Genomic DNA, 26,692 nt, shown 5'->3' with positions numbered 1-26,692 from the left:
AAGAATTCCAAAGGCACTTAAGTCCAATGAGACCTAGGTGCTTTTTAAAATGTTACCCAGGGAGATCAACTGACTTGCCCAAGGTCCCACAGGAATGTCTGCAACAGAGCTCGGAAGTTACACCAAATCTTCCGAGTCCCAGTCCAGTGCCATATCCACAAGACCAATAGGGTCCTATGGTATTAAATTTAATAATTATTATTTTTCAGGGGTGGAGGGAAAGGAAGGGACTGGAGACTGGTTTTCTGTAGTGCTAGGATCTGAATACCTGTTAATAAATATGAACCTTACTGCAAAGAAACGCAACCAGGAAACATCTTGATAGCTGATGGAATATCTGTTAGTCTGATCATACAGGTTTCTCTAGCCTTGTAAGGAAAACAAGGGCAAAAGAAATGAAGAAGTGCCTTAATGACTCTACATGGATCATTGTATACATCATGGCAGCTTCTAATTCTGGGGAGGATGAAGACAGTGGTTTCCCATGAATCAGCAGCTGTGAAAGGCTTGGCTACCAGGAGGAATTGGTTCTGGGTTATCAATGCACCATGGTTTCAGACAAGGACTCGTACTTGGTGTGGAATAACGTCACATGACATTCTGAATGTTCCCAGAAGAACATGCTCACTAATTCACTGGACTAAAAACTACTGCTAAAAACTACTTAAGTGTGAAACTTCTGCTTATGTAGCACAGGGGTAGGCGGGAAGGCAGTGATTTAGGGCAATCACCTAATAGATATTTTACGAGTTTCTTTAATGGCTCTGGCAGTGGCTTTTGTCTTCAAAATTACGATACTCTAATGTAGGGAGGATTATAAAAAGCTGACTGGCAAAGCCATGATGAGGTATTCTGCTTAACCAGCTATAGCAATATTTGAATATATCGTGTTATTCCATACATTAAATGACAGTAAACTTACAAGCAAAACCAAAGCAATCACAAGAAAAACCTATAAGACAGACAAATGAATTCCATTCCCAAATGGAAAAACTCAGAGCCAGACTCTGGTGCCGCTCCTCATGTTGAGCAGTACTGCACGGGTAGTTCCACTAAGTAGGAGTATCCAAAAAACCACCCATGGCATTAGGTATGATTCAGCATGATTAGAATCTGGTCCTATAACGGCAACAGAAACTAATACAGATAATAAGAGATAAAAAGGCAAATGACAGCTGGACAATAGGATTTTTAAAAATACAAGAAGATGGGTGATTGGGAGAGTAGTAAAACCAACCAGGAAGAAGTAAAAAGAAAAATGAGAGAAGCAAAAAGTAATAGCTAGCGACAAATTGCAGAAAACAGACCAACAAAGGGAAAATTTTAAAATATAGAAAGGATCAAAGAAACCATTGAGCTACTTTACATTGGGTGGACATAACCGTCTATATTCCAAAGGGGATCACATTTGAGAGAGAGAGAAACAAGCAATTTGTTTCCTCCTGTTGTAATGCTACTGAATATTGTTTATTTTAAAAGGCAATGAATATAATAAAAAGATTTTGCAAGAGATAGAAAAGACAGGGTAAGGAAAGGGATTGTCATTGACAGGCAGTCAATAGTGGACAAAACATTATATTAATTTGGGTATTTCTCTGACATGTGATAGAGGTATTCCTGATGCATTAAGATCATTTTATCATACCACACAATAAATGTCACAATAGTAATGTCAGTGAACCTTTCCAAATTATCCTAACAATTCTCTGGGCAAACGTTATAAGGATGTCTACCTTGTCTTTCTTTCTTTTTTTATTGTGATCACAAACAAACAAACAATAAAGCTGAGGTTACATGAATCCAAGAAAAATATGAAAGTAATAAGGAAAAAAAAAAAAGAAAGTCACATAGATCTCGATCAAAAGGTAAGTCACTTGCAATTACACCCCTTATGTAAAAATGTGCCAATGTATTTTTATATGGCCCATGTATGTATGTGATAATATAGCTTGGGGTGGTCTGTTTAGAGTCCATATTACCTGGTGTTCGATTAACAGTAGCAATTCTGCTAAAGAGGAGAGACATGGCTGAGCCTACTAGAATGACTGTTCGGATGTGGGCAGCTGGAAAAATTTAGGGTAGCCTGAAGGCTACTCTACGTCATGCGTTCGAACAGAACTGGTGCCTGGCAGCCAGGCTATACCAGGCACATAAAAACCACGGGTCTGACCCAGAAATTTTCAAAGTGAAAGGGATTATGGGTGGTGAACTTGAGGAAATAGTTTTAGGACCTCAGCTATGATGTTCTATTTTGAGAAAATGCTTGCTAATACAATGTTGAGATTTTATTTTTATTTATTTTATTTGCTTAGAAACCAGGAAATAAAAAATAATTCTTCCCAGAGCAATTGTATCTATTAGGGCTGTCAAACGATTAAAAATATTAATTGTGCTGTTAAACAATAATAGAATACCATTTATTTAAATATTTGTGGATGTTTTCTACATTTTTAAATATATTGATTTCAATTACAACACAGAATACAAAGTGTACAGTGCTCACTTTATATTTATTTTTGATTACAAATATTTGCACTGTAAAAATATTATTTTTCAATTCCCCATACAGAAGTACTGTAGTGCAATCTCTTTACCAAGGAAGTTGAACTTACAAATGTAGAATTATGTGCAAAAAACCCTGCATTCAAAAATAAAACAAAGTCCAATGAGCCCAACTTCTTGTTCAGCCAATCGCTCAGACAAATAGGTTTGTTTTTGCAGAAGATAATGCTGCCTGCTTCTTATTTACAATATCACCTGAAAATGAGAACAGGAGTTTGCATGGCACTGTTGTAGCCGGTGTTGCAAGATATTTACATACCAGATGTGCTAAGGATTCATATGTCCCTTAATGCTTCAACCACAATTCCAAAGGACATGGGTCCATGCTGATGATGGGTTCTGCTCGACAACGATCCAAAGCAGTGCGGGCCGAGGCATGTTCATTTTCATCATCTGAGTCAGATGCCACCAGCAGAAGGTTGATTTTCTTTTTTGGTGGTTCGGGTTCTGTAGTTTCTGCATCAGTGTTTTGCTCTTTTAAGACTTCCGAAAGCATGCTCTACACTTCGTCCCTCTCAGATTTTGGAAGGCACTTCAGATTCTTAAATTTTGGGTCAAGTGCTGTAGCTATCTTTAGAAATCTCACATTGGTATCATCTTTGCATTTTATCAAATTTGCAGTGAAAGTGTTCTTAAAGCGAACAACATGTGCTGGGTCATCATCCGATACTGCTATAATATGAAATATATGGCAGAATGCGGGTAAAACAGAGCAGCTGACACACAATTCTCCCCCAAGGAGTTCAGTCACAAATTTAATTAACACATTTTTTTTTAACGAGCATCATCAGCATGGAGCGTGTCCTCAGGAACGATGGCTGAAGCATGAAGAGGCATATGAATCTTTAGCCATCTGGCATGTAAATATCTTGCGACGCCAGCTACAACAGTGCCATGGGAACGCCTGTTCTCACTTTCAGATGACACTGTAATTAAGAAGTGGGCAGCATTATCTCCCGTAAACGTATACAAATTTGCGATTTCTCTTAGCGATTGTCTGAACAAGAATTAGGACTGAGTGGACTTGTAGGCTCTAAAGTTTTACATTGTCTTGTTTTTGAGTGCAGTTATGTAACAACAAATCTGCATTTGTAAGTTGCACTTTCATGATAAAGAGATTGCACTTCAGTACTTGTATGAGGTAAATTGTAATTGTAAATTGCAAATTGTAATTGAAAAATACTATTTCTTTTGTTTATCGTTTATTGTAAATATTGGTAATCAAAAATAATATAAAGTGACAGTGTATACTTTGTATTGTGTTGTAACTGAAATTGATATACTGAAAATGTAGAAAAACATCCAAAAATATTTAATAAATTTCAGTTGGTATTCGGTTGTTTAACAGTACAATTAATCATGAGTAATTTTTTTGAGTTAATCGCGTGAGTTAACTGTGATTAATCAACAGCTCTAGTATCTATATTTTAATATTGCACATGATTTTTAATGTTAAGGCTTTAATTATGGGTGAAGCACACAGAAATACTCAAAAGTTAAAGAGCTACCTTAGGAAGTGCTAAAATTTAAGGGTCATCTTCAGTGGCCTATGACTTTTTCAGCGTTCTTCCTTTTGAGACGAAACATGGAAATTCGCTCTTGGCTGAGGAGTTAGTTTTTTGGAAGGTTTGAGCTGAAACAGTTCCACCACTTTCAAGACTGATGAGAGTGGAAAGAAAATACATTTACCATCATACTTTTTTTTTTTGGGGGGGGGGGGTAATTTTTCTTAAGCAGCTGAAGTATCTTAACAGTTTGAAGTAGAAACTTGAAATATGGCCAGAAGATAGATACTTAGGCTGCAGATGCAGTTTTTGGTGGTTTGAGAAAATGCTGGTAGCGATTTGTGAAAGTTAAAGGGCTTTAAAATATTACTCTGTGCCCACACAGTGACCTTTCTAATTCAATCCCTTAATGGTTTACCAATGTTCTCCTGGTTCTATGACCGCATTTGTGGGTTATGAAAATCTGTAGGGAGTTCTGCCTCCTCCCACACTACACCTGAGAGTTTTTATGAAGGGATGCAGGGCTCAAAGCCCCGCCTCCTTCCATGGGACATAGAAAGATGTGCATCAAATGAGGCAAAGGAGGCTGACTCATTGGTTGCGCTTGCTGCATGGTACTATTCTAGACTTTATAGGATTTTATACCACACATCACCATGGCATCTGGTATATAGTACACAGCATTTTACTATTAGTTAAACTAATACTTAGGGCCCTACCAAATTCACAGTCCATTTTGGTCAATTTCATGGTCATAAGATTTTAAAAATTGTAAATTTCATGATTTCAGCTATTTTAATTTGAAATTTCATGGTGTTGTAATTGTAGGGGTCCTGACCCAAAAAGGAGTTGTGGGGAGGTCACAAGGTTATTGTAGCGGGGGTTGTGGTTCTGCTACCCTTACTTCTGTGCTGCTGTTGCTGGCGCAATCTTCAGAGCTGGGCAGCTGGAGGGCGGTGGCTGCTGGCTGGGAGCCCAGCGCTGAAGGCAGAGCAGTTGCCAGCAGCAGCGCAGAAGTAAGGATGGCGTGGTATGGTGTTGCCACTCTTCTGCGCTGCTGCTTGCAGAGCTGGGTCCTCAGTCAGCAGCTGCCACTCTCCAGCAGCCCAGCTCTGAAGGCAGCAGTGCAGAAGTAAGGGTGACATGGTTTGGTACTCTGCTGCTGCTGGCAGGGCACTGCCTTCGGAGCTGGGCACCTGGCCAGCAGCTGCTGGTCTTCAGCCACCCAACTCTGAAGGCAGAGCAGAAGTAAAGGTGGCAATACCTCAACTCCGCTACAATAATCTTGCGCCCCCGACCCTGCAACCTCCTTTTGGGTCAGGACCCCCAGTTTGAGAAATGCTGGTCTCCCCCATGAAATCTGTATAGTATAGGGTAAAAGCACACAAAAGACTGGATTTCATGGGGGGACAGGGGGACGGACACCAGATTTCACAGTCTGTGATGCATTTTTCATGGCCGTGAATTAGTAGGGCCCTATTAAGGGCCCTATTAAGCATGATAGAATTTCTTTATTTCTTCATGCACATTGTAGGGAGAGTGGTCACTTTGGATGAGCTATTACCAGCAGGATAGTGAGTTTGTGTGTGTGGTTTCTGTAGGGGGGTGAGGGGGTGAGAGAACCTAGATTTGTGCAGGAAATGGCCCACCTTGATTATCATGCACATTGTGAAGAGAGCTGTCACTTTGGATGGGCTATTACCAGCAGGAGAGTGAGTTTGTGTGTGGGGGGTGGAGGGTGTGAAAACCTGGATTTGTGCTGGAAATGGCCCAACTTGATGATCACTTTAGATAAGCTATTACCAGCAGGACAGTGGGGTCGGAGGAGGTATTGTTTCATGATCTCTGTGTGTATATAATGTCTGCTGCAGTTTCCACGGTATGCATCCGATGAAGTGAGCTGTAGCTCACGAAAGCTCATGCTCAAATAAATTGGTTAGTCTCTAAGGTGCCACAAGTACTCCTTTTATTTCTTCATTTTTCTTTTTTGAAAACAGTAGCAATTTCCATGCACAAAAACCTATAAGAATATGAAAGCTGAAAAGTAAAGCAGTCAAAAAATAGGAAATGACAAAATTCAAAGGTTGTCTGTGAAATCTTAACTCTGCCCTGTTGTACATCGTATATTACAGTTGATCACGTGTTATTTTATCCAGAAAATTTGGCTCGTTTATTGTGTACACTGGACAAAAAAATGAGGCAGGGTTGACTTAGCCTGGGGTCAAGAACTCTCTCATCTCCTTCCCTGTCAAAATTGTATGTTATAGACTGAAAAAGGGTCTGCTGAAGAGGAAAAATGGTGGTATGGGTAATGCACTGGACTGGGATCAGGTAATCTGTAGCGAAGGAGCAGGGATCATGTAGAAAAAACAGTGGGCCAGTTCCTGTCTCCCTGCCTTGTTCCCTCTGCACTGCTCTGGAGAGCTGTCCTAACAAGGCAGCTGGAGTCTCCCCTAATATAGTTGTAGTATAAGCCAACATAGCCACCTCTACGTCACTTGTTCTGCCCCTCTACCTGCTGGGGAAAGCGGTGTTCCTGGGTAAGCCAGGCGTGGGGCTTCACCCCAGCTGAAAGAGAAACTGCCGATGTACTACTCCACCTGGCATCATTTATGGAAGCTCTTGGGCTGCTCTAAATTAAACCAGGGGTTGGTTCAGCCCCCAGTCAGGCTGAAGATTAGAGGACCAGAAAGATAGATTAGAGCTACCTTTCCCTTTCCACATGTACCCTGCACCAAACATAGCTCAGCCAGACATGAAGATCTAGCCCAGTACATAATCATGTAACAAAAGATTGTATTGCAATGCATAGGCGCAAAGAGCAGAGTTAAGACTGCACAGATGTCACTAGTCATTTCCTGACTTCTGAATGCTTCATTTTAAAACTTTAGGTCTAGATTATAACCTACCCATATACAGTCTCACAGGGGCATAAGGAGGTATAAAACTTCCCTTCTCTCATTTTTGTGTGGATTGACAGTCAAAGCTTGAAGAGGAGAGCAAGCTACACTGGGCTGGAGGGGGGCAGAGAATGGGTGGGTGGGGAATGGTTAGAACTTGGATGCTACCCCTTAAACACAGTGGTCAGTGGAGCTAACCTGGTGCATGGTAATGAGCTGCAGTTACTTTCCACACAGTTGTAACCCACACACCTCCTGGTTGTGGTGCTCTGTCCCCGACTAGTAGCACCGAGACCACATAGAGATTAATGAGCACCACACCCACAAGGAGTGTGGGTTATACAGCAATATGGGAAATAGGGAATGAATTGTGGCTTTCAGACAGTATGTCTATACTGAAAAAGAAAAAAAAAAAGACTTGCGGGAGCCAGTCTCAGAGCCTGGGTCTGCAGACTCAGGCTTGCACTACAGGGCTACAAATAGCAGTGTAGAAGTTTCCATTTGGTGGTGGATCTCAGACCCCGGGCTCCAGCCTGAGTAGGAAGGTCTATATTTCTATTTTTAGCCCCGTAAGCCTGAGTCTGTAGAGCCGGGCTCTGAGCCACTGCCGTGAAGGCTTTTTTGCAGTGTAGATGGAGCCTGAGCTACCCTGGGCTGATGGAGTTCAGTGCAGTCCCTCATGTGTGGCTAGAGGTAAAGTCTCAATCTCACCCTTAATGTCTTTTGATGTAATTTTTTTGCTTGGGGTCTGTATTAAATGGGGAAAAAATAATGCAATCTTAAGACTATACATTTCAAACACAAGTGTAAGGATATGAAAATGTTGATGTTCTCACTGTAATATTAACATGCCAACATTGCACATAATAGTCAAATGCTGTTGTCTGTCACACCAGTGCAACCCCACTGGGTTTCAGTCAGCGTAAGGCAAGAGAGAGCAGTGAGCAGTATAATAGGGATGGGAGGTACAGTCCCGTAGCTACAGCTTCCATCGGTTATAGCTGATCAATGGCCACGTCTCAGGTGTCTGCAATGCAGAACAGAGTGAGTGTTTCAGGCCGCAAGCTTACACAGATGGGTAACAAGGCCATTCTTCTCTGAAAAATGCTTCATAAAAACACAGACGGACCTACATTTGCATTTAACCTTATATTAAAAATGCCATGCCGGGTCAGCAGTGAATTAGTTTTGGAGTAGCAGCGACAGTCACTCTTTGTACCTAACTTCTAGAGGTTCTGAGCTAATAACATGAAATGCTTATTTTGCTCCTTTATAGTTTTGCTGGTTCGAGAAGGTTCATAAGGGATAGAAAATGCGTCAGAGAGAAGTAACCCAGGGGGCAGTAATTTAATTGGATCCCTACCCCAAATTGGGGCTGTAAAACTGATGAAGTGTGGTTTTCTTGCCAGGTACTGCCCATTTCCTCATGGTAGGTTCTTTGGATATGGAGGAAAAAGTTCTTCATGTCCTTCGATTGCCATGTATTCATCTGTGGAACCGTTAGGCTCTGCACAGACAATGCCAATTGGAGCCTTTAGTGCCTTTCTGCTCTGCTCAGGCTCACTGCTGAATGATAGTACAAGCTGTGAAAAAGCCATTCTAATAAGTCTGGTTTGGCCCTGAAAGTTAAATCCTAGCAAACTACTGCTCTGAAATAGTCCCTCTAAGGTCAGTCCTGCTGGGATCATCACAGTGGATTGAAGGGCACTGCAGCCTGAATCCCTTCTCAGGAGAAAGGGGCGTGGGGCCAGCCCAGGCAGAGGTGAATGCTAGAGGCCCAACACCTAAAGAGACATACCTTGAACAGCACATGGAAGGGGTCAAAGGGGGTTTCCCTAAAACTGTGACCAATATATGTAAGTTTGGTCTATAATGCACGTCAATTTTCAGTCAGTCAGTTGGCCAGTAAACAACTGAAATGAGGAATACAAGGGAAGGGGTCATGTGACCACACATGCTACACAGGCCATCTCCCACAGTGCAAAGATTTACAGCACACCTCTAGATAGTAAGGTGGTGAAACAGGCCACTATCTACTTCAGCTCTTTATCCATCACTGTTTTATCTGCTGAACATAGTGAAATTTCACACGATTTTTCTCTCCCTCCCCGATTCCACTCTCTCAAAATTAGTTCTTCTGTCAAATTTGATCAATTTTTGTTTTTTTGTTTTTTGCAGTAAAACACAAAAATATTACATTTTGACTTTCATGTTTCAAATCCACCTTTTGCTTGGAACAGGACTATCTTTGCTCAGAAAGGGTTTGTTTTTGCTGGAATGTATTTCATTTGATGGCGAAATGGACCTGTTTAAGTTTGTACCAAAATATTCAAACCTGAATTTTAAATAGTCTCCCTTTTCATTGTAAATATTTGGAACACTTCTAGTGGGAGAGGGATCATTTCTGTTACAACAAACACCAAGGGCCCATACGAATTTTTTTTTGCTAACATTATTTGCCTCTCAAATTTAGCTGTTTTAGGGAGTAAAAATCATTGGAATAAAAGCCAAGAAAGCACTAAAGTGATATATTATTTAAGAGGAAACTCAACTACAGATTGGCAGCAGAGATCAGCAATTTCTTCTGAGTTTGTATGCTCAGACTGCTGAACTGGAATTAATTTGCAAACTGGACACCATTACATTAGACTTGAATAAAGACTGGGAGTGGATGTGTCATTACAAAAAGTAAAACTACTTCCCCATGTTTATCCCCCCCACTGTTCCTCACATGTTCTTGTCAATTGCTCGAAATGGCCCACCTTGATTATCACTACAAAAGGGTTCCCCCCGCCCCGTCCTGCTGGTAATAGCTCACCTTACCTGATCACTCTTGTTACCGTGTGTATGGTAATACCCATTGTTTCATGTTCTCCGTGTATATAAAATCTCCCCACTGTATTTTCGACTGCATGTATCCAATGAAGTGAGCTGTAGCTCATGAAAGCTTATGCTCAAATAAATTTGTTAGTCTCTAAGGTGCCACAAGTACTCCTTTTCTTTTTGTGGATACAGAGTAACACGGCTGCTACTCTGAAGCCTGTCATTATGCAAGGCACTTAATTTAGCCGTATGGAGTGGAAATCCACCAACTTTATGAAAAAACTCATACAGATACAGACAGACATCATCTCCCTTTCCAAATGCAAACAGATGGACATCATACCAAAAAGGACTGAAGGTAAAAAATCCATTACAATCTACATACGACACAGACTATGCTGACAGATTGTGCCACACGCTCTCAAAGAAACTGCAGAACCACCTGATCAACATCCTATACAGCAAACAGGGATAGATTAAGTATGAGCTCTCAAAACTGGATACTCTCATAAAATACCAACCTTCCACACAAACTTCCTCGTGGCTGGACTTTACAAAAACTAGACAAGCCATTTACAACACACACTTTACTTCTCTACAAAAGAAAAAGGACACTAAACTATCTAAACTACTGCATGCTACAAGGGGCCACAACAGTGGTTCCCTTAACCCACCCAGCAATATTGTTAATCTATCCACTTATACTCTTCGCCCAGCAGAAGAATCTGTCCTATTTCAGGGCCTCTCTTTCTGCCCCTCCACCCCCATGAACATGATACAGTTCTGTGGTGACCGAAAATCCTATCTTCAATGTCTCTGACTCAAGGAATATTTCCAACACACCTCTGAACAGCATACTAACCCACAGAGACCTTCCTACCAACACTACAAAAAGAACGATTCTGGGTGGACTCCTCCTGAAGGTCGAAACAACAGACTGGACTGCTACATAGAGTGCTTCCGCTGACGTGCACGGGCTGAAATTGTGGAAAAGCAGCATCACTTGCCCCATAACCTCAGCTGTGTAGAACACAATGCCATCCACAGCCTCAGAAACAACTCTGACATCATAATCAAAAAGGCTGACAAAGGAGGTGCTGTCGTCAGCATGAATAGGTCGGAATATGAACAAGAGGCTGCTAGGCAGCTCTCCAACACCACATTCTACAAGCTGTTAGCCTCTGATCCCACTGTGGGTTACCAAAAGAAACTTCAGCATTTGCTCAAGAAACTCCCTGAAAAAGCACAAGAACAAATCCGCACAGACACACGCCTAGAAACCTGACCAGGGATATTCTATCTGCTATCCAAGATCCATAAACCTGGGAATCCTGGACGCCCCATCTCTTCAGGCATTGGCACCCTGACAGCAGGATCGTCTGGCTATGTAGACTCCCTCCTCAGGCCCTACGCTACCAGCACTCCCAGCTATCTTTGAAACACCACTGACTTCCTGAGGAAAATACAATGCATCGGTGATCTTCCTGGGGTTCCTAGCTGCTAGTCTGGCTGGGCTGGGGAGGGACAGGAGTTGTCTTTCCCTGCACGACCACTCTTGGTGGGCAGATCAGATTGACCTCGAGAGGCAGTGCAGAAATGAGAGTGCTACACCCTCACTTCTATGCTGGAGCAGCCCAGGAGCTGGGCTCCCAGCTTCTGCCCTCCCCCCCTCGCCCACCCCCCGGGCCCCTTCCCCCAACCCACAGCTTCTAGCTCGAGGCTTCCTTCCCCGGTGGCTCCTGCTCCCGGCGGTTACAGCCAACGCATCCCATACTTGGGGCTTCCACCTCCCGCTGCTCCAGCTGGGGCTTGGGGCAGCCCGGGTTCAAGGTTTCCACCCCTCCCCACCCCTGGCCATGGCTCCAGCTGGAGCTCAGGGCTTCAGCCCCTGCGGTTGCAGCCAGGGTCAGTGTACCCGCTTGGGGCTTCTTCCCCCACAGTTCCTGTCGGGACTGGGGGAGACCAGGTAGGGGCTACTGCCACTGGGGCTTCTTCCAGGGCTGGGGCACCCATTTTTCTCGGGGGTTCACAAATTGGCCAGGGGCCCTGCCTTAATCTGCCACTGGCCTGGACTAGCAGCTAGGAACCCCCAGCACCTACCCACCTCCACCAATCTCCTCTAGCTCAGCCCTGAAGGCAGCACAGAAATGAGGGTGGCAATCTTGGGACCCCCCCACCCCCACAACCCATCATGATCCCATTTTGGGTTAGGACCCCCCCAGTTAGAAAGTCTGAAATTGACCAATTTAAAAATCCTTTGACCATGCAATTGACCAGAATGGACTGTGAATTTGATAGGACCCTAATTACGAATGCTCAATCTGATACCAGTATTTTAGAGGCAGAATGATTTGCTGTGGTCTATCTGTGCTGGCTGTACCTAAATTTATGACTGTAGAAGTTAATTTCTATTTTTGGATTTCTCTTATGCATTTAGACAAAGTGAATGCTGAAATCACAGAAAATGCTGGTTCCCAAATACTGTATTAATTGGGTAAGTAAAAAGGTATAGAAAAAGGTTCCCTTAAAGCAGTTTAAGCAAAGGTTCATTAAATCTCATGCATGGATTAAACAGAGCATTGTCTGGTTCCTCAGTGAAATCCATAGAACATAAAAGATAATACAAATCAGAGAGCAGTACACCTAATCCACCAACAAATATGAGTTTGGAGTTGCTGGGAATAAACTAATCTTTACTAAATCAAACAGCGGGTCACTGTGGACAACACAAAGCCAGGGATCAGCAGAGCCCTTCCTTCCTCTGAACACCCTTTTATAAACTGTATCCTTTTCTGCAATGCTGCTTGTTTCCAAACCATGCCATGCGATATACCAATTAGTGGCTGCTAAATGCCTGAAGATAAGTTTATTTGGGTTCAGAAAAGAAGATGGGGAGCCCTGCCTATTAGAGCTGCAGGAAATATTCAGAGCCTATAACCAGGACATCTTTATCACATTAACTAAGAGTGAAATAATGACTCATAAATACTAGAAAAGGTCACCACTGACACTATCTCAGGCAAACGGCTTTCCATCAGAGATGGCCTTAATTAAGTATTTCCATCTCTTGATCCTCCCATGTAGGATCTGTCTCAGTAGTTTCAGGTTTTCCATCCCAAATTCTTTTATAGGGTCTAATCCCACATTCTTTGCACACCCAAGTTTCTCAGTGATGTACTAGAGCTCATTGAATTAACTGAAATTACAAAGAGAGCAAACAAAAGCAGTGGTGAGAGATGGGCACATCTTAAATTGCCAATTGTTACTTTCTGGAAGGATTTGCCTGCTATTTTAACATTACTGCTGTTCCTCCAAAGTGATCAGAAGCGAGTGCACCATACTTAAATATATGATTTTTCTGACTGAGCCTCTATCCATGACTGTTAAAAAAAGAGCATTAAGTCTGTTTTGCTTTGGGAGTTTTGAGAGGAACCCCCTGTTTAATTTCTTATAAAATAAAGAATTAGGCTGCAAACTAAATCATTAGGAAGGTTGGCATTTTGCAAATAGATGTCACAATAATGTGGGAAGAATGAATATTGCATATGATAAAACTCTGTGCAAAAAAAAAAGAAAAAAGGTCCTTGCTCTTTGGAGCTTTCTTGTCTAACACACTTTCCTTTTATATTTAGATTTGCTTGCTTTAGAGCCAGAAGTTCATGGTCTGAGCTAAATTCCTTTTGGCTACCAGCAGACCCAGAAAAGAGAGGTGTTGGTCGTTCACCTTTAATATCACAAAAAGAGAAATGGAAATTGTCCAGCAGCAGATCAGTTTCCTCTTGCACTGCTGACCTGACCTTAGCCGATAGTATTCTTGTCAACACTGCACATGATCTTGCGAGTAAAATGGTCTAATTTCATACGGGGGAAAAAAACTGCTAAAACCATTTTACAAGCTTTTCAAGCTCAAGACAAAAAAGTCTGTGTTTGTCTCTACCTTAATCAAGAGCCTTCCCAGCATCTCTTCAGACTCTAGGCTAGTTCTCTGCCAACTCTTTCAGTGCCACAAGTACCAGCTGTATAAGGTAGTCCCATACAACCCTAGAAGCCAGATGCATGCTAGCATTTAATTCATTGAAATTAAGATGTGGCCCCTAAAGCTAACACAAGCAATTTCAATTCAACAACACCCTTGTAGTCAGTGCACTTGTCAAAGGCCTGAAAACCTCTGCAATGCAGAACATTAACTAACCTATTTATTACTTCATTATACAACACATCACATTTGTCATTAGTATTGGTTCAGTTTAGTAGCATATACGTAAGGATATCTAGCTCTTATACAACGCTTTGTAAATGTTAAAGTGCTTTACAAAGGAGCTAAGGAACATTATGCTCATTTTACAGAGGGGGAAACCGGGGCACCTCTGAAATGCCACCAGCAAGTCAATGGCACAGCCAGGACTTGCACCCCAGTCCAGAGCTCCATCCAGCCACACTGTCACCTGTATATAGATATATACATTGTTGATCTGATTATCGTAAAGTTGTATGAGTTGCTGAATTGGAATGGAGCATGTTCGAGAGGGTATTAGTGTTGTGATGATAGTGGACTAATGCTTGGAGACTAGTATTGTGTTGGGTGTAGTTGTTGCCTTACCTCCTGATTTCGTCGCTTTTTAGTGTTTTTTTTATGAGGAAATGCGATTGAACAACCTTACATTAAGTTAAAAATATGGGAATAATAGTGAGTCTGTGTCTGAATATTTCACGGCCCAGAATGGGGGTTGGAGGTAGAGAAGAAGTGTGAAATGACCCAGCCAGAATAATTACTGAGATAGACCCTGTATCGTGCTCACTATATCAATGCATCTTTTTCTTGACAAAGAACAACAATACCATATGGAGATTATCAGATTTTTAGGCAATCATCAAAGAACACATGACCTGAGGGCAAGTTTGTAGGAGGACGGGGGCCAGAAAGATCATATGCAACCTAACAGAAGCCTTTGTGATTTGCTATATATGCTTAGTGTTGCACAAACATAATCCAGAAAGGTCTTGGAACTTTCATTTCCTTGGTTTGTGGAACTTTCAGAGCTTTACAATGAGAAGTTAGGCACCAGGGTGCCAAATATCAGAAAAGTTTACATAAGAATCACCATTTACCAGTCCATGTAAAAATACTGGTGTTAGAGTCAGAGATGGGTCAGTCACTGGGCCTCCGACATTCAATATGATTGAGAAGTGAAACGAGGACTAGGATTTCAAGAAGAGAAACAGTACTCCTAAAGAAGGAAGCGATAGGGAATCCTCATGCATTCATAGGATTGCCAACTCTGACTGAAGCTATTCTGGTAGATTCCCCCCTTTCCTCCCCACCCCCACAACATGAGGTAATGTCATTTTCTTAAAGTATCCTATTAAAATCTCCTGGATTGCTTTCAATAGTCACCGGGAGATCAATGCCGATTCTGGGATACTCCAGGCCAATCCTGGAGGGTTGGCAAGCCCTATGCATTCACTATATATGAGATGGCCTTTATGAAGAGACAGTCCACGGTTGGTTTCAGAAGGATTAACGTTACTGCCAGCAAATCCCCACCTGAGTTTTGATTAATTTACTCATTTGCTTATTGCAAAGTGAAATTCCATTTTTAATCAAAATTCATAGTTTCCTAGAAGAGATAAGAGGTGCTGATGTGATCCTGCTACATACCAGAGCAACAGGCACTATGAGAGATGAGAGCTTTGAGTTCCTCTTGGCACCTTCATTTTGGACAGTGTATAGCAGGGGACGTGCTTGTGTCCCTAATGAACCAATCCAAAGCCCACCAAAGTCAATGAGAGTCTTTTCATTGACTTCAGTGGGCTTTGAAACAGATCCCAAAAGCATAACAGGGATGGAGTTAGTAACAAAAATAGGAGTTTAAAATATGATGAAAATAGATCAAGGAAAACAGATAACTCTCCAGAACAAAAGGAATGCAAAAACTGCAATTAGCTGGGGACATTAGACAATATTAATACACAGTTGTTGTAATTAAATGTATTAATATTACTCATTTTGAGCCATTTGAATGCTGTGTATTTTGTTACCAACAGAAATTACAGTTATCCTTTGGGTAATTTCCTTTTTCCTTACACCCCCCCTCCAAAAAAACAACAACCGCAAAAATACAACTATCAGGGAACCTTAAGTAGTTAATAAATTAATTGTTAGCTCTAATGAGGTATTCCTATTGTTAATGAGATTTATTTGTAACAGTTTGTAATATTTTCTTTAAATCATAGAATCATAGACTATCAGGGTTGGAAGGGACCTCAGGAAGTCATCTAGTCCAACCCCCTGCTCAAAAGCAGGACCCATACCCAATTAAATCATCCCAGCCAGGGCTTTGTCAAGCCTGACCTTAAAAACTTCTAAGGAAGGAGATTCCACCACCTCCCAAGGCAACACATTCCAGTGTTTCACCACCCTCCTAGTGAAAAAGTTTTTCCTAATATCCAACCTAAACCTCCCCCACTGCAACTTGAGACCATTGCTCCTTGTCCTGTCCTCTTCCACCACTGAGAATAGTCTAGAACCATCCTCTCTGGAACCACCTCTCAGGTAGTTGAAAGCAGCTATCAAATCCCCCCTCATTCTTCTCTTCTGCAGACTAAACAATCCCAGTTCCCTCAGCCTCTCCTCATAACTCATGTGTTCCAGACCCCTAATCATTTTTGTTGCCCTTCGCTGGACTCTCTCCAATTTATCCACATCCTTCTTGTAGTGTGGGGCCCAAAACTGGACACAGTACTCCAGATGAGGCCTCACCAATGTCGAATAGAGGGGGACGATCACGTCCCTCGATCTGCTCGCTATGCCCCTACTTATACATCCCAAAATGCCATTGGACTTCTTGGCAACAAGGGCACACTGCTGGCTCATATCCAGCTTCTCGTCCACTGTCACCCCTAGGTCCTTTTCCGCAGAACTGCTGCCTAGCCATTCGGTCCCTAGTCTGTAGCTGTGCATTGGGTTCTTCCGTCCTAAGTGCAGGACCCTGCACTTATCCTTATTGAACCTCATCAGATTTCTTTTGGCCCAATCCTCCAATTTGTTTAGGTCCCTCTGTATCCTATCCCTGCCCTCCAGTGTATCTACCACTCCTCCCAGTTTAGTATCATCCGCAAATTTGCTGAGAGTGCAATCCACACTATCCTCCAGATAATTTATGAAGATATTGAACAAAACCGGCCCCAGGACCGACCCCTGGGGCACTCCACTTGATACCGGCTGCCAACTAGACATGGAGCCATTGATCACTACCCGTTGAGCCCGACAATCTAGCCAACTTTCTACCCACCTTATAGTGCATTCATCCAGCCCATACTTCCTTAACTTGCTGACAAGAATACTGTGGGAGACCGTGTCAAAAGCTTTGCTAAAGTCAAGATACAATACATCCACTGCTTTCCCTTCATCCACAGAACCAGTAATCTCATCATAGAAGGCGATTAGATTAGTCAGGCATGACCTTCCCTTGGTGAATCCATGCTGACTGTTCCTGATCACTTTCCTCACATGTAAGTGCTTCAGGATTGATTCTTTGAGGACCTGCTCCATGATTTTTCCGGGGACTGAAGTGAGGCTGACTGGCCTGTAGTTCCCAGGATCCTCCTCCTTCCCTTTTTTAAAGATTGGCACTACATTAGCCTTTTTCCAGTCATCCGGGACTTCCCCCGTTCGCCACGAGTTTTGATATGTTACACTGTGAAACGATACCAGATTGGCAGCCTTGGAGATTAATCCCTCTGTTTATCCCTACATCTAGTAAAAAAGTGCGCAGAACAGTATATGTTTACCCACATTATCCAGCTGAGGTGCTTCAAATTTGACCTGGAAGGGACCATCTCCAGGAATGAGGGTAATTCAGGTACACATTCATGCCCAAATTTCAAAATTGGCCTCCAGTTTTGTGGCAACCCACTTTTCCCCTGACCTCCAATTTAAATGATTAACCAATGGAACAAACTACCACAGAAAGCAGTGGGTTATCCATCTCTTGAAGTTTTCACATCAAGGCTGGTTGCCTTTCTGAAAGATATGCTTTAGCCAAACATAAGTGATTGGGCTTAATATAAGGGTAACTGGATGAAATTCTGTGGTGTTATACAGCAGGTCTGACCAGATGAGCTAAGGATCCCTTCTGGCCATGAAGCAGAGCTGTAACAAAGCATTTTAGTGCCTGGGGAGAGTAAGCATATCTGTGTCTCTTAGAGATGATGCATGGGGGAGGGCATGCATAGTCATGTGTCCCGGCCCCCGATTTCTGCCTTCCATTTAGCACAGAGGATTTCAAACTGTGAGGCGCTCTCCCTTTGGGGGACGCACCCGAGAGTTTGAAAACCATCACCCTTCTCGGAGCACTACATAAAATAAAACTCCAGAATATTGAAGTAGCCCAAATCTGATAACCTTCAGGTCATGCTGCAAAAGACTGGGGTTTTGAAGAAGGCTAAAAGGTTTACTGTTGCTGAGATTTAACTGTATTGTTCATGGTGCATTAGGATCGCTAGAATCTTGGGTAGGCGTCTTTTTAGTTATATAAATTATAATAAATAACTAAATACTGGATGGTTTCCAGCCTCTCTGTAGTTAAGGTTGAGGCCTGCTTTTTGTGGCAAGCCCAATTTTGCATGACCTCTAAAACCCTTAAAATAAGCATTTTTACTTCAACATTGCACAGGACGATACAGAGCCAAAGAAAAATTGGACAGGATATTCTATGATGTGGTGTTTGAGAGAAAAAGATGTAAATTGAGTGTGGTAAGTTATTATAATGCTTTCTTTTCTGCCACGTTACATACCAAAGTGACTTGGGTCAGGAACTTCATATTTCATCTATGCTAATATTTCTGATGAGACACACCGCACATCACCATTTTGGATAAGTGGCACTATGTATTCTGGGAGTTACTTCACAACAAACTAGGCATTTAAGAACGTTCTGTCAGGGTCCAATGACCTTTAAAACATCTGACACACAGTGCCAGATTCCCTACTCTGTTCCCAGCCACTTTGCACAACACAGGAAGCTGGAAACTAGTTGTCACTGGTCACAGAGAATTCCCCTGATAGAAGAGAACTCCCTATCATTGCAGATGTGTTGATTCTTAGCCCTGTGTCAGTCCCCTCCCACCACAGAGGGCATGTCGAGGGCGGGAGGCAGGCAGTGTGTTCTGAAGTAGGCAGGATATATAGTTGATCAGTGCTTAGGATCCCTCTCACTAGCTTTAAGTCGCATCAGAGCTGGGGCTTACACCAATAATGAAGGAGTTGAACCCAGTTCCCTAACAACCCCCACCAACTGCACATCTTTGGTAGGCCTCACTCTTCAGTTTGTATATGTGCATTGAGTACTACACACACAAATGATCTTTGCTAGGGGCACAAAGGAAATGATGGGCTTTGAATAAAAAACAGAAAAAGAAGCAATTTGCACGATTGGCCAATATGGAGCAGTTTTAGCAAGGGCTGTTTTTAATCCTTTAAGCAGGGGCAACATTCAGTGCTGAAAACCACAAAGCAATACAGAAAAGCAAACAAAATCTGTAAGGCAAATGAGTAGGAATAGCTGGATCTAAGAGCAGAGGTGAGTCGGGTCCCTTCGGACAAATGGTTTCACAAATCTTAATTCTGTATGAGGCACCTATACACTGCAGTGTTGGGTGCCTTAAACATGCAGAAAGGGCCTCTCTGAACACGTTCCTCAAAGAGTTACTCCTGGATGAGTTTCCCCTCCTAACAGTAAGCATCTATTTGGAAGAGGATATCAAAGAGAAATTCTTTACATCAAGTATAAAATTCACATCCAAAGGACTGGAATCCATCCATCACAGTACTCTTGCCTGTCAGGAATGTGGTTAACTGAAGTTGATGCTCTACTGTACCTTTAATAAGGGATCATGAGCTGGCATCTGAAATGCCAGAAGTACTGGAAAGCCTGTTGGACAGGACAGGTCATTTTTGACACCCCCTCACTTCTGATACAATGGCAGCTACCAACTGAGCATTCTGACTCATATAGCTAACATCCTGAAGCAGTACAAGTATTTCTAGAAATAAAAGCTTCCTTTAATCATACAAAATGTGGGTGGCTCCCACACACCAGTTCAAAGATATTTTGGAGGTAACCAGCAGGTGCTCAGATAAGTCAAAATTCCCCCTCTCCCCCCAGCTTTGGCCAACCACTATTTGTAATCAAATTTTTTAGAAAGGAGGTAAAGAACAGATAGAGAATGTGGTCCAAATTTTCAAAAGTGTGTGGGCACAAACCAGGGTATTTGAGTGTGCAAACCCTCAGTCTGAGCATACATAACAAACATTGAGCACATACAAATGTGAGCCCTTGTGACATCTCTGAACTCCTTCCAAGGAAGTTTTCGAACCAGAGTGAATGCTTTATGCAGTTTAAATTTGCCTCCTATCATATACATGGAGTAACAGCAACAAGGGAGATAATTATGTTAAGAGGCAATATATGAAAGCTGGTGTTTAACACAATTCAGATAGCAATGCAAATGAGCGTTCATTGTCAACAAGGAGGGGATCAATTCCTGGCAGGACGTGCACATGTCCAAGACACTTCTAAATTTGCTCACAGACCCATGGAGCGAGTCAGACAGTTTCTGTTGCAAGCACTGACATTGGTAAATCACTCACCTTCATCACTTCTACCTGCAGGTCTTCATTCAGGGAAGGAGTCACTTTGACAGCATTCAGCACCTGATTTAGTAGCTGCTTCTCATCTGAGCCTGTTTCCACGGATACAAATCTCTCATCAGACAGCAGCTTCTGCAATAAGGCACAAGGTAGTTCATCTCAGAGACTGTTGATTCCTCCCTCCCCCACATTGTTTAACTCCATTGTAACCTATTACATATTGGTAATCAGAGTATTAGTTGCATATCTGCCCTTCCTTCTCAAGGCCATCAGGACGGGATCTAGGCTTTGCTGATGAGGCAACTAACACTTTTGGGTTCATTACTGAATTCTACAAGTGGCTTTTTTATTTCTTTTCTCGCAGCTCAAATGATCTCAAAAAGGTCATTTCCCAGTGGACTCTCAACATGTCAATTTCTGAAGGCTGCTGGACTTGGCTTTGGTGAAGCCCTCAGCTAATGTCATTTTAGAAGTAGCACTTCAACACATGTACAGAGTGGAAAACGTGGCTGGTTTGGTGGCCTAGAGCTACCACTATTTTACATGTTGCTTAGTGGGAGATAAAGGTTTAGCTATCATCCCACTCTCTCTCTTTGAGCTGCCAGGGGGACAGAAGCACTGTGGAGGTGGCATTGCTAATCACTGGCAGAGGGTGGGAAGAGGTATTTATGTATCTTTCAAGAGATGACTAATCTAAAACATTAACTAAGCCCCTGAAGAGAAGGCAGCCTGACCAGTGGGTTGTGCTGGTGGTATGAAGTTTGATGTGTATTCGGCTGGGGGTAGGGGTTGAGAGGTTATATAAGGGGTAGATTTGACACAGTCCTACTGATTTTTATGGTCTGATCAGGTTCCCTTTGCTTGGAAAGAACCTAGTACGTGAGTAATGGAGTGTCACAGTGGGTATTTTTGGACAGCACGATAGAGCTAGAAAAGGTGGCACAAAAGAGCAAATCCAACTTAAAAAAATAATAAAATGGACTTGAAGTGAATTTTTATGGGAGCCCATTTTCAAATCTAAATATTGGCCTTTTTATTATTCTCAAAAAACAAAACCACTTTCAACTACGTGGGGCTGAAACAGAGACACCAAAGGCGTGTGCACTACTGAAGTCCTACTTATGCCCTCAAAACAAGACCTCGTGCTGACCCTTCACACAGGGATGAATTGCACCTTAGTGAACAGCAACTTGTATTTAGTAGAATAGCAGAATTAAGCCTTTCCTACAAAACTATATTCCCAGCAATAAACATTAATTGCATCCTGGTGCAATGTCCATTTTCCTTCAATGAAGTGAAAACATGCGCTCAGTTTCCATTTCATTACCTACAAATGCTTTAGCTCTCTGAAGCCTGCATCTGATTTTCTTGGTACATGCACTGCATGGCTGTTTTCAGTTGTATTTATAAAACCCCTTCAGTTCACCTAGTGCTACTGAATGTGGGAGGAATTTTGATTTCAATATTTCAGTGGGGGGTCCCCATACATTTATAACAGAGCCCTCACTACTTATGTCTACGTTATGCTTTCCAGCTTCAAAGCACCACTGTCCTCTGAGCTGATCAAAGAGGGCTGGATAGGACTGTCTTCAGACTCTGCCAATGCAGCCCCTTAGATGTTTGCTGGAGTCCAAGTGCAAAGCCAGTCACTATCCATTACTTGCAGAGCATGCAGCTTCCACAGAACCTTCTGCCTCTGATAGCACAGAGGCTAGCTCCTGGAAGCCTGTTCAGCAGTGCCCTTGCTATCACTAGGTCACCCCATGGTTTGATGCTTTGTTTACAATACTTGTTTTCATTTTAAACACCTACATCTCCTTTGAATTTAAAGGATATGGGAGCTGCCATTTTCTACATCCACCCTCCAACCAAGCAAGTCAAAATCCACCCAAGTCCCAAGCCATACCTGCATCCCTACTAGAGCATGTTGGGCCAACTTCACGCTTTTTGATTCCAAAGCCAGCTGCAGTGGAAGGAGACACTTCTCCCTACAAAAATGAGAGGAAAATAGTGCTGAGAAACTGGCATTCACAAAAACCACAGCCTTCTGGATTTTCCTCACTTTCAACAGGGTCAAACTCAAACAATCATTGAGCAGACTTTAACAGAAAACAGCTGCAATGTGATATTTATCTTCCCAAAGAAAACACCACAGTGGTTTTCCAAATTTTTCAAAGAATTATTCCTCAAAAGAAACAGCCACTTACGGACCCACTTCCCAAGCAGCTTGGTCCTTAAAATGTTTCATTTTGTGCAGCACAAACACGTGATTTACAAACCACTCACAGACTATAGCACAGCTTGAGAAGCACTGTGCATCAGTCACTTGTCTTCTGTTTACTAGGCAAGTTGCAGAAGCGGATACCAAGTTCCGCATTCATCTTCTGTGGAACTAGTTTTGCTCCATGCCTTGTGTACAGTACAATTTGTAATCGTGTGTTAACTAAGCTGAAAGCAATTTGTGCAAAGAGCAAACATTGAAGGGTAGGGTTTACAATGAGTTAATGAATACATTTTAAAAACACAATTACAAATTGTACTTGGACTGTAGAATGCAGCAAGCTTTTGCATATTATGAGATACTGCGAGTTGGGATAGTCACAAGCAGGTCCATAAGCACTGGAGACTTGGATTCAAATTCTGACTTAAGGTACAAATAAAAATGAGGTTAGTGGACCAGTCAGTGTACATTTGCTCATCTCACAAATCCACTCACACAATAATCTGATTGAAGGGAGGCCCTGAATTGGAATAACTGAAACTTTTTCAGCTCGTGATTGAGACATATCAGCAGAGCTATGTGGGGAATGCTTATAAAGCACCTTCCCACACCATGTCAATCTCTAACCAAAACAGCAGTTCACAAATGAAATGAGTGTGGTGGTCTCAGCCTAAATTATATAAGCGACCATGTGTCTCTGTTTTTGGGAGGCGAACTTGAAACCCTTTAAAGGGACCTGATTTGTAGAAAATACTGAGCGCCTGCCCCTGAAAATCAGGTCCCTTTAAGGGGTCTCCCGTTGGGCATCCAAAAATCCAGGCACACAAAATCACAAGTCACTTTTCAAAACATAGGCCCTCGTCATTAGTGCCAATTAAAGACCTCGCCACATCCCAAGGCTACCAACACAACACAATTCAGCAAAACAGTAAAAGAGTGAACTCATGTAATTTCAAAGCTTGTTTGGGAACTTGCAGGATTTCCCATACTCTTTCCCGAATTGATGCAAATTTACAAAACTCCACCTAACATATCTGGTGGCAGCACAAACATCAGTAGGTGGCATTCTTGCTTTTTTATGTTTAAATTGGAATAGAGTTTACACATATATTCAATCAGCTATTTAACTGAAAATTACCAATATGCCTTGCTTAGGATGCTTTGAACAAACAACATGCAGAAAGTGAACCTATTTCAGAAGCTCCTCAAATGTTTCTGGAACATATTTAGCTAAAATGACTCTTTGTGAGTATTAGCCGCAGCATCCAAAGCTGCGTGAATGGTGCAACACGTGGGAAAGATCTCTGTTGAGTGTTGTAGACCTGAAGACTGGAACATCCAAAGCAGAGATAACCCACACAAAAAAATCTATTACAGGTTTTACACAATAACCCATTTGTAACCTACATGCCCAGGAGGCATGTGGATTACCCATGCATGCTGGATCAGGGGGACACTTTGGGAGATTACGGAGATGCATGGTGATGCCATCTCTATCCAGTACAAGTACAGATTTTTTAATGGTATCTCATATTCCAAAACTTGGACACACTCAAAATGTTGCTCTTTTTTGTTCTTCCTTTTAAAAAAAAACAAAACAAAAAATCACAGCTATTAGGCTAGCCAGTACTCAGTGCTGTCCCATTTTGGCTGCTGAATCCAGGTTTTGTAACTATTTACGTGACCAACAGGTAGCAATCAAGGTCGCTGTGCATGAACTCATGTAAGCAGGCATTTAGAAGTGAAACACACAAAAAGCGTATTTTAAGTGCAGCCACTGTGGCGTGTTAAAAAGATCCCACTTATTTAGACTGTAAGCTCTTTAGGGCAGGGACTGTCTTCCACCCTATGTACAGTGCCTCACACAATAGAGCTGTCAGGGCTACAGGCACTACTGCAGTACAAACAACAAATATTAATAGGTGGGACATAGCAAACATCAGACGTATTTATTCTTTTATTAACATGGACTGAGAAGTGGGGGTGGGGACGGCAGTCATAACCCAATGGAACTGAGCCAGCTGACACTCATTACAATGAAAATGGCCTGGAGCCCTTATGGCTGGCTCGCTATATAACTACCACGCAATTCAGCACAATGCCCACCATCTGCAGCTAGAGACTGCAACTGATAAAGAATGAAAGTGATTTCTTGATACATCATCCCAAACTGAGCACAAAATTACAACAGGAGGATGGAAATGAGAACAGATTCAATTAGCTGAACTTCCCAGCTTTGCTAAAGATGTTTAACTGAATATCTGATTAATGCTGCAGCTATCTCCCTTCCCATTACATTCTCTGAGAAAATGAGCTGCCATTGTGTCATTTCCTGTTCTTGTTACAACCTCTATCAATAAGATCTTTATCATCTCCTTGCTACGGTCATAAAGTACCTACAGATGTCCTGCCAGTACTGGACTCACTTCGACCTGCATTTTAAGCACAAGACATAGCAGTGTCAGTGTACAAAGAACTAGTCCTGGGAGGAGAAGGTAAGCTAGCACAATAGGTCACTACTGAACATCCATCACTTTTAACAGTTGATCTTAGTGGGGTTGCAGAAGGTGTAAGTTGGGGTAGAATTTTGCCCCAGAATTTAGCTTTTTGCTTAGAAAACAAGAGGGGGGAAAAAAAAAAAAAAGAGAGAGAGTCACAGGATCACACCTTCTGGTCCCTGCCTGTGAACATCCCCAAACCAGGCCCATGAATGAATACCAGCTTGCGGCAAGTCAGGCATGGGATCCATTGGTGGAGCTTGCATGGCAGTTTGTAGGGGTATCCACATGCCCTCAAAATTTGGAGTTTAGATTGTAAAGTCTTGACTGGGGTACCAAGGCGGATACTGTTTATCACTCACTGTCCATTTGTCCCTGTCCTCCCCACCTCCTCCAGCTGCTATCCATGACCACCTTGACTTTTCACGCTCCCTCCCATCCCATAACTTCTTAGGTAATTGCACCTTGCCTTGGATGATCTCACTGGAGAATCTCTGGTCACTGGCTGCATGTCTGCAGCTCTAGGGCTCTGGTGCTGCTCTGTTCCAATACTGTACACTCTAGAATGCTGTACACAGGGAAAGCGCCAAAACACACAGTATGAGAGTTACACAAGGCAGCATCTCAGAGTCATGAACGAGACTGCTTACCTTCACACAAGGGATGATTAAGGGAAGCGGGAGTACTTTACTTGCTGGTGGCTCATGGGGAGAGAGGCAGCCAGAAGTTTCAGGGGGCAGAGGTGCTGTGGGAGTTAAGGAGCTGGAAGGGAGGTGGTGAGAAGAAAGGGAGGTAGCAGGGAGGAAGCTGAAAGCATGAAGGGAAGTCAGGGAAGGACTTCGAAGCCTAAGGAAGTTGCAGGTGGACAAGGAAATGGGAAGAGACAGACATAAATGACGTTCCGCCTGTGCATCTTTAATATTTGTGTTCCTAAGCAGAGCCAAACAGTGTGAGGTTCATGATACTAGGCAGCCATTAATCACATCTGCATGCATTCATAGAGTTTCACACAGTGTCATCCTTAAGCTAGTGCTATTAGCCACTTGCTCACAAGAGTGCCAGAGCCACTCTCAAATTAAAAAGGAAGAAAGGTACAAAGAGTGAATGCCCTGATTCAGCACAGCCTCCTGATAGCTATGTTCTTTCCCGGCTAGAGAAGAGAGGATAACAAGAGCCCACTTAGTGTTGTTGCTATGGTGTAAAGTCACACTATTGGCTGTGCGAGATTTAGTGTGACTCACTGCAGAATAATGTTACCCATGAGCAATGTTACAGCAGAGAGCACAATGGTACTTACAGAAACAACAGTGAAACCAGCCAGCCTTCCTAGCCATTCTGATCCCATTTCATAGCTGGGGGAGGGAGGGGGACACACGACAGTAATAAATACTGAACCAATTATGCTGCCAGACCATTTTTCTTACATTAAAAAAAGACACCCCAGTGCAGACCGTATTTACTGGATCTTCACAACTCTAGATTAAAAACAGCAGCAGCTTGCACATAGGGGATCTTAATCAGAGGATCTCAAC

At 42.5% G+C, this 26,692-nt stretch overlaps 1 protein-coding gene across 5 annotated transcripts in view; it reads right to left on the bottom strand.

Moving 5' to 3' along the window:
- Positions 1-26,692, bottom strand: part of ARFGEF3 (ARFGEF family member 3) — a 125,706-nt gene that overhangs the window by 80,570 nt on the left and 18,444 nt on the right. For all 5 annotated transcript variants that reach the window (XM_048844413.2, XM_075126774.1, XM_048844414.2 and 2 more), the window contains exons 3-4: positions 22,348-22,429; positions 20,442-20,573 (exon numbers count right to left, since the gene is read on the bottom strand). In XM_048844413.2, the coding sequence (XP_048700370.2) occupies positions 20,442-20,573; positions 22,348-22,429 (214 nt within the window). The remainder of the gene's footprint in view (positions 1-20,441; positions 20,574-22,347; positions 22,430-26,692) is intronic.

Source organism: Caretta caretta, chromosome 3 (assembly GCF_965140235.1).
Source record: "Caretta caretta isolate rCarCar2 chromosome 3, rCarCar1.hap1, whole genome shotgun sequence".
Taxonomy (NCBI): domain Eukaryota; kingdom Metazoa; phylum Chordata; order Testudines; family Cheloniidae; genus Caretta; species Caretta caretta.
The sequence above is the reverse complement of the archived record's forward strand: the minus strand, read 5'-3'. Positions and strand labels throughout refer to the sequence as shown.